This window comes from Oncorhynchus tshawytscha, linkage group LG33, assembly GCF_018296145.1.
Source record: "Oncorhynchus tshawytscha isolate Ot180627B linkage group LG33, Otsh_v2.0, whole genome shotgun sequence".
In the NCBI taxonomy this organism is placed as follows: Eukaryota; Metazoa; Chordata; class Actinopteri; order Salmoniformes; family Salmonidae; genus Oncorhynchus; species Oncorhynchus tshawytscha.
In genome coordinates this window covers 40007189-40016008 of record NC_056461.1, presented here as the reverse complement: position 1 = coordinate 40016008, position 8820 = coordinate 40007189, and the positions used below count along the sequence as shown (strand labels likewise).

General features: G+C 40.8%; 1 protein-coding gene across 1 annotated transcript; it reads left to right on the top strand.

Moving 5' to 3' along the window:
* The first annotated feature begins 1368 nt into the window (after positions 1–1368).
* Positions 1369–2976, top strand: LOC112230629 (trophoblast glycoprotein-like). The gene has a single exon (XM_024396902.1). It carries the CDS (start codon positions 1457–1459, stop codon positions 2546–2548), a length of 1092 nt encoding a protein of 363 aa, XP_024252670.1. The 5' UTR covers positions 1369–1456; the 3' UTR covers positions 2549–2976.
* The last annotated feature ends 5844 nt before the right edge of the window (positions 2977–8820 follow it).

Sequence of the window (8820 nt, the reverse complement as noted above, 5' to 3'; positions counted from 1 at the left end):
CCTGAGGCACCCTGATGCACCCTGATGCACCCTGAGGCACCCTGATGCACCCTGATGCACCCTGAGGCACCCTGATGCACCCTGATGCATCCTGAGGCACCCTGATGCACCCTGAGGCACCCTGATGCACCCTGATGCACCCTGATGCACCCTGATGCACCCTGAGGCACCCTGATGCACCCTGATGCACCCTGAGGCACCCTTATATAATAAGAGAAATAGGCCTGTTTTTGATCATCCATTCAGGCCTTAAGGCCATCTAAAATGTGACAGTTACAACTCATCTTGCTCAATTTCAATACATATTGGACTTTAAATCAACAGTTAGTAAAATCACATGGGTAATCTATAGTAACAGAGAATAGATGAATAGATTATGTCATACAGATAATCAATAGACTATGGGATGACCCCATAGTGTCTATCCTATACTCTACAGTCAAGAACACATGTAAACACAATATCCAGTATTCATGGCCAACTCATCCGTTTGTACCAAACAGTAGGGTGTGAAAGTTGGGACATTGTTTGTGTCACAGTCATATAATGGCTAATCACTTTTCAAAGCAACAATTGAGTGCTCTTTAAAGCAATGGTATAACAATTGGGCCTACACTGTAGCAGCAACTGACTGGCATTTGACAGAAAGGCAGTAGACTAGCATCTGTGATAGTAGGCTAGTGGCTGTGAATAGTAACAGGCTAGGAGGCGAAGGGTTGAAGTGATAGCACTCTGCTGGCTGTTTTAAATTAGGGTGTCTATCCAGGACCAGTGTCAACTGTCAAGTCTCCTCTTCTGTTCTGGTAATCTAAAATGAGTCTCTGTCTCTCTGTCTCTCTGTCTCTCTCTCTGTCTGTCTCTCTGTCTCTCTCTCTCTCTCTCTCTCTCTCTCTGTCTGTCTCTCTGCCTCTCTGTCTCTCTCTCTCTCTCTGTCTGTCTCTCTGTCTCTCAGAGAGCTCAACTAAAGTGTTTAGTGGGGTTCTCTCCATCACAAGTTGAGGTGGGCTCGGGAGATTTAGAATGCAACTGCATGTTTGTCTGTCAGCACGTGCTGTGTGAGTCTGTGAGAGTGCTACAGGGATTTCTTGTCTGTCTGTCTGTCCGTCTGTCTGTCTGACTCACTCACTAAACGAGACGTCAAAAACACATAAGAGAGAGAGAGAGAGAGAGAGAGAGAGAGAGAGAGAGTGTGTGAGAGAGAGAGAGAGAGAGAGAGAGAGAGAAAGGTAGGGGGAGAGAGAAAGGAGCTGCTGTCCGCGCGCCCAAACTCGCAACCTCTTCCTCTTCCACTCATTCATTTTTTTGGAAAGAGAAGGAACATGAGAACGAAGAAGAATAAAGACTACTGAGTTTTTTTTTTTTGTCATTCAACTGACCGAAGAGACTACTTCACCTGTGGTTAACAGAGACTGGAGTGTGTCCGGTCTCCCTGTAGGTTTGGACCTCTACTGTAAAAATGGGAAGGAAAACGACATGGAAGTGTTACTGTGGGGACGTTTTAGGAGGCGTTCTTCCTATTCTGAAAGGCCAGTGTCTTTGTTTATCAGCGGCGGTGTTTGTCTGTTTGTTGTTGTTGTTTTCTTCTGTCAGAGCAGAGGATGAGTGTCCATTATCCTGTATCTGTGCAAGAGACTCCGGGACAGTGACCTGCCGTGACAACGAGGACACCCAGTTACCGGGAGACATACCGGCGTGGGCGACCACGTTAATACTCCGGGGGAACAACATCTCAACCTTACCGGGTGGAGGGTTCTCCTCGAATAACGGGACAAAACTCGAGCTAATGACCCTCTCACTGTCACATAATGGAATCATGGTGATAGAGGCTGACGCTTTCACAGGACTCCCACGGTTGCGTTTGCTGGATTTGAGTCACAATCGGTTGGTGTACATCTCAGACCGGGCGTTTCACAGTCTGCAGGAGCTCCGCTCTCTTTACCTGAATGACTCCCTACTCGCACCGGCTGTGGCGCAGCTCTCCAATGCATTGCATGGAGACATTTTATGCAACCTCCACCGGCTGGAGCTATCTGGCAACCGGTTGAAAACCATACCCATTTCAAGGTTGGATGCATTCAACCTTCACACTTTAGTTTTAACCAATAACTCAATTGAGAGCATTGGTAAAGAGGACGTCTCCAGTTTGTACCGTCAAAAGCAAGTGGGCGTCTATTTATCACTAAACCCGTTCCGGTGTAACTGTGAGCTGGAGTCCTTCTACTTCTGGTTAAAGAACTCTTCTCAGTGCGTGGACGCCGCGCGCCTCCTGTGCGCCGAGCCCGATGCCAAGAAGGGGATTCCAATAGAGTGGTTACGCGGTGAGGACGTGGATTGTCTCAATGAGAACCTAGAGGCGGTGTCCTACGTGTTCCTAGGCATAGTCCTGGCGCTGATCGGCATAGTATTCCTCATGGTGCTCTATCTAAACCGGGGAGGAATCAAACGGTGGCTCAACAATATCCGCGATGCGTGCCGCGACCAGATGGAAGTATACCATTACCGGTACGAGCAGGACTCCGATCCCCGGTTGGCTAACGTCGCCGTTTAACGTTCGATGTTCACTCGTCAATCGATGTCATATATCCACCATTTTTTATATATAAACTGTCCTTGAACAGATGAGCTATTAGTATCAGTTTGTTATCAGCTGTAGTTGTTGATAATACTTGTCATATGACGTTGGAAACCAACAGACTTGGCTAGTCAAAGGCGACAATAAGCCTACGTTGAAGAGGTGGCAATACGATCCATATTGTACTTCTACTTGAATGTACACATCTGTAAATATACCATTTACAACACAAAAGAGAACATGCTTATCTTCCACATGAGAACATGAGACTTTTAAAACATAAATGTACTGAGCCGCCTGCATAACTTAGTTGAATCATGCACTAACTTCACAACAGAATACATCGTTGGAGTTCCTTCTACAGATTATTCTGAACTACTTTATCAGTATGAAGATAATGAACTGACTGTATAATCTGGAATTACAGTAGAAAAAAGGTCTCTATTATTAAAAACCAAACTGCATATGCTAAAATATGAATAATAGTTGAAGTATGTTTTGCCTCTGTACTGTACAACCACCACACAGTTATCTCAAAGGAATAGGCTGTTTGCTGTGGCTCCTTCATTCTGATAGATATGTTTTCGATGCACATATAACTTGTGAGACACAGGAGGGTGTGTGTGTGTGTGTGTGTTTGTGTGTGTGCGTGTGTGTGTGAGAGAGAGAGAGAGAGACCGAGAGAGAGGTGGATGCATCCATGTGTGCATGGTAATCTGTGCTATGCCAGAGTGGCAGGTGGACCAATCCCTAGGTGTTAAACTGATGTCGTATACTTCCATGTGTCATGATGTCTAACAACCCCTTTACCTTTATGAACGGATGGTAATAAGGGATCTCATGGGCATTTCTCCATAAATTACTTAATTTCTCATAACGACCCATTTCATACCTCCAATATTCGTGTACTGTAGCCTATAATCTAAATAATCTAAATGGTTGCATATAGAGGCCTATTCTACTTTATTCATTTGCAACATTTTGCATGCTATTAGAAATAGTGACAAACAAGATTAATTGCTCCTGTAAGTGTCTACTAAATGACTAAAATGTCATGTAAAATGTTGATGAAGAATAATCTGTGGATTATCCATTTCTGCGGTTTTTAGAGCATTTAGAGCATTTCGAGGGACATTCTAAAAGTTCTGAGACTTTGTTCGAACAGAACTCTGGAAGTTCTGGAACTTCTATCTGTTTCTGAATCACTTCGGGGCAAGACCCATCTTTTCACATTACCAGACGTTTCCAGCCCGGCTAACTGCACGTTTCATCACCACCTAATTAAAAGAGGGCCGGTACTTCGGCGGGTGGTAAGTAGGGATCGTGATGTGATTATGGCAGAACGGAATATAGTTTAATCTCATCACCGCCATGACTAAGACCAGGACAATGATGATGGACCTATAAACCCACCGCCTCACCCCGCCACAGTTAATTAACGGTCTCTGCAGGCAACCGTGGCTGTTTGGTTTTTAACGGCAAGGTCAAACTGGCTTCGGCAGGACCGGTGTCTCCCGAGGACAAGGAGGTGGGGAATGGGGAGGTGGAGGGTGGGGAGGTAGAGTAACATTTGTTTGACTTTCCTCTCTAACACACAGCTGCCATTTTCATTGGTCAACTAAACAGAGATCAGCTCCATGGACAGGGCCCTTAAAGCATTATAGTAGACTATAATGCTCTAAGGGCCCTAGTCTATTATAATGCTCTAAGGGCCCTAATAGACTAGGGCCCTTAGAGCATTACAATAGACTAGGGCCCTTAGAGCATTACAATAGACTAGGGCCCTTAGAGCATTATAATAGACTAGGGCCCTTATAGCATTACAATAGACTAGGGCCCTTAGAGCATTATAATAGACTAGGGCCCTTATAGCATTACAATAGACTAGGGCCCTTATAGCATTATAATAGACTAGGGCCCTTAGAGCATTACAATAGACTAGGGCCCTTAGAGCATTATAATAGACTAGGGCCCTTATAGCATTACAATAGACTAGGGCCCTTAGAGCATTATAATAGACTAGGGCCCTTATAGCATTACAATAGACTAGGGCCCTTAGAACAAGCTATATTCTCTCTCTCTCTCTCTCTCTCTCTCTCTCTCTCTCTCTCTCTCTCTATCTCTCTCTCTCTCTCTATCTCTCTCTCTCTCTCTCTCTCTCTCTCTCTCTCTCTCTCTCTCTCTCTCTCTCTCTCTCTCTCTCACACTGAGCTCTTCAGTAAGGCCATTCTACTGTCAATGTTTGTCTATGGAGATTGCATGGCAGTGTGCTCGATTTTATACACCTGCCAGTAATGGGTGTGGCTGAAATAGCTGAATCCACTAATTTTCAGGGGTGTCCACATACTTGTGAATATACAAGGTATTCCATGTAAACACAACCCATTTTTGTTTATCTTGTTCCAAGTTCACTTTTTAATTTGGAATTACCGAGCCAAATGTATTCAATTGGGTAACATATAATTTAAAAAGTTCCTCTAAATCAAGAAATTAAGTTGGATCAATCACTTGAAATAATGTTTTCAAACATATTCTTTATTAAAGACTTTCACATTTAGTAGCCACAATATCAAAACTAAGCATTGGTTTCCTTAACATAGAAACCATATCTGGCTCTTTAGTATCACACACAATTCTGATCCCGAATGGCGCATTGGTCTAAGGCACTGCATCTCAGTGCTAGAGGCGTCACTACAGAACCCGGTTCAATTCCAGGCTGTATCACAACTGGCTGTGATTTGGAGTTCCATAGGGCGGCGCACGATTGGCACAGCATCATCCGAGTTAGTGTTTGGCCGGGGTAAGCCATCATTGCCATCATTGTAAATAAGAATTTGCTCTAAACTGACTTATCTAGTTAAATAAAGGTTAAATCAAATAAATAAATAATAAATAAAATGCACAAATTATTACAGATTCTAGGAGTGTATTTGTTCAGGTTTGAACAATGACTACTATAGACCACATTCATTGGAATAAGTCAGTTAGGAAAAAATTCTGCCACTTTACATTTTTTACATATCTCGAATTACACATCTCATGTGTATAGCAGATGTCGGAAGTTTACAAACACTTAAGTTGGAGTCATTAAAACTCGTTTTTCAACGACTCCACAAATTTCCCTAGTTAACAAACTATAGTTTTGACAAGTCGGTTAGGACATCTACTTTGTCCATGACACAAGTCATTTTTCCAACAATTGTTTACAGACAGATTATTTCACTTATAATTCAAAGTATCACAATTCCAGTGGGTCAGAAGTTTACATACACTAAGTTGACTGTGCCTATAAACAGCTTGGAAAATTCCAGAAATTATGTCATGGCTTTAGAAGCTTCTGATAGGCTAAATGACATCATTTGAGTCAATTGGAGGTGTACCTGTGGATGTATTTCAAGGCCTACCTTCAAACTCAGTGCCGCTTTGCTTGATATCATGGGGTCTTCCAAATGGACAATGACCCCAAGCACACTTCCGAAGTTGTGGCAAAATGGCTTAAGGACAACAATGTCACGGTATTGGAGAGGCCATCACAAAGCCCTGACCTCAATCCCATAGAAAAATTGTTTGCAGAACTGAAAAGCGTGTGCGAGCATGGAGGCCTACAAACTTGACTCAGTTAGACCAGCTCTGTCAGGAGGAATGGGCCAAAATTCACCCAACTTATTGTGGGAAGCTTGTGGAAGGCTACCCGCAGCGTTTCAAAGGCAATGCTACCAAATACTAATTGAGTGTATGTAAACTTCTGACATACTTGGTGTGTGATAAAAGAAATGAAAGCTGAAGTAAATCATTCTCTCTACTATTATTCTGACATTTCACATTCTTAAAATCAAGTGGTGATCCTAACTGACCAAAGACAGGGAATTTTTACACTGATTAAATGTCAGGAATTGTGAAAAACTGAGTTTAAATGTATTTGGCTAAGGTGTATGTAAACCTCCGACTTCAACTGTAAGTAATGTATCCTTCTATCTATTGTTTACTATCTATTGCATCTTAGCCGCTCTGTCAATGCTCGTCCATATATTTGATACTTATATATTCTCATGCCGTTCCTTTACTAGATTGTGTGTATTAGGTTTTGTTGTGGAATTTGTTAGATATTAGGTTTTGTTGTGGAATTTGTTAGATATTAGGTTTTGTTGTGGAATTTGTTAGATATTAGGTTTTGTTGTGGAATTTGTTAGATATTAGGTTTTGTTGTGGATTTGTTAGATATTAGGTTTTGTTGTGGAATTTGTTAGATACTAGGTTTTGTTGTGGAATTTGTTAGATTTTTGTTGTGGAATTTGTTAGATACTAGGTTTTGTTGTGGAATTTGTTAGATACTAGTGTGGAATTTGTTAGATATTAGGTTTTGTTGTGGAATTTGTTAGATATTAGGTTTTGTTGTGGAATTTGTTAGATATTAGGTTTTGTTGTGGAATTTGTTAGATATTAGGTTTTGTTGTGGAATTTGTTAGATATTAGGTTTTGTTGTGGAATTTGTTAGATATTAGGTTTTGTTGTGGAATTTGTTAGATATTAGGTTTTGTTGTGGAATTTGTTAGATATTAGGTTTTGTTGTGGAATTTGTTAGATATTAGGTTTTGTTGTGGAATTGTTAGATATTACCTGTTAGATATTAGGTTTTGTTGTGGAATTGTTAGATATTACCTGTTAGATATTAGGTTTTGTTGTGGAATTGTTAGATATTACCTGTTAGATATTAGGTTTTGTTGTGGAATTGTTAGATATTACCTGTTAGATATTAGGTTTTGTTGTGGAATTGTTAGATATTACCTGTTAGATATTAGGTTTTGTTGTGGAATTGTTAGATATTACCTGTTAGATATTAGGTTTTGTTGTGGAATTGTTAGATATTACCTGTTAGATATTAGGTTTTGTTGTGGAATTGTTAGATATTACCTGTTAGATATTAGGTTTTGTTGTGGAATTGTTAGATATTACCTGTTAGATATTAGGTTTTGTTGTGGAATTGTTAGATATTACCTGTTAGATACTAGGTTTTGTTGTGGAATTGTTAGATATTAGGTTTTGTTGTGGAATTTGTTAGATATTAGGTTTTGTTGTGGAATTGTTAGATATTACCTGTTAGATATTGCTGCACTGTCGGATCTAGAAGCATAAGCATTTCGCTACACTTGCGATAACATCTGCTAACCATGTGTATGTGACCAATACAATTTGATTTGAGGTGGGCAAAAACTGTAAGCCACGCCTCTAACTCTTCTGATAGGCTGCTGCTGCTGCCACACTGCCCCCACCGCTATCCAATGAACGCAATTTAGAAATGTTCATTCAATAAAGAAAAAATCATATTGATCTCTCAAATGTATTTGATTTGTACAAATGTAATAGAATAGGTTGAACGAACCGAAGCATAATATTTAAATCATTCTAATCAGTAAAAGCACTTCAGATGAACAACAGCATCGTCCCACTATTTACAGTGTAGTACAGAGACACAGATACAAGTAGCCGAGTGACATCTCTGATCTCCGTCTCTTTATGACGGTACTCCTCATTTGAAGCTTCAAGGACGTGGACATTATTCATCATATAAATAGAATTTGTAAGAAGGGGCATGGCCCCTCAGACCCAGACAGTGGAGAAAGGTGCATAAAAATGGCGGCTCCCATGTACTTACCATAAATGCCTAATTTGCTAGGTTCGCCGTACTGTACATTACTCTCTGTTACTCTTCTTTTGTATCGTCATTAGCACAGTATACATTATCCCAATTCTAGCTCCAAGATTTCCCTGTGGTCAATTCAATTGAATGGACATGATTTGGAAAGGCACACACCTGTCTATTTAAAACTTCTTGGTGACACGTCCGGATGAAATGCATGCCCAAATTCAACTGCCTGCTACTCATCCCCAGAAGAGAAGATATGCATATTATTAGTAGATTTGGATAGAAAACACTCTGAAGTTTCTAAAACTGTTTGAATTATGTCTGTGAGTATACCAGAACGTATGTAGCAGGCGAAACCCAGAGGAGAAACAGATTTTTTTTTTGAGATCACTCTTTTCAATTGGTTTTCATTGGGAATCCAGATTTCTAAGGGACCTTCTTGCAGTTCCTATCGCTTCCACTGAATGTCAATTTTTGGTTGAGGTTTTTCCTTTGTGTAATGAAGAAGTACAGCCATCTTGAACAAGGGTAACTTGAAGTGTACTGTTAGATAGAGGCGCGTGACCAGAAAGCTAGCTTCAGTTTGTTTTCCCCCTGTATTGAA

Bases quoted from the DNA above. Each gene is read 5' to 3' on its own strand.
- LOC112230629 (XM_024396902.1), top strand. From the start codon at position 1,457: ATGGGAAGGAAAACGACATGGAAGTGTTACTGTGGGGACGTTTTAGGA.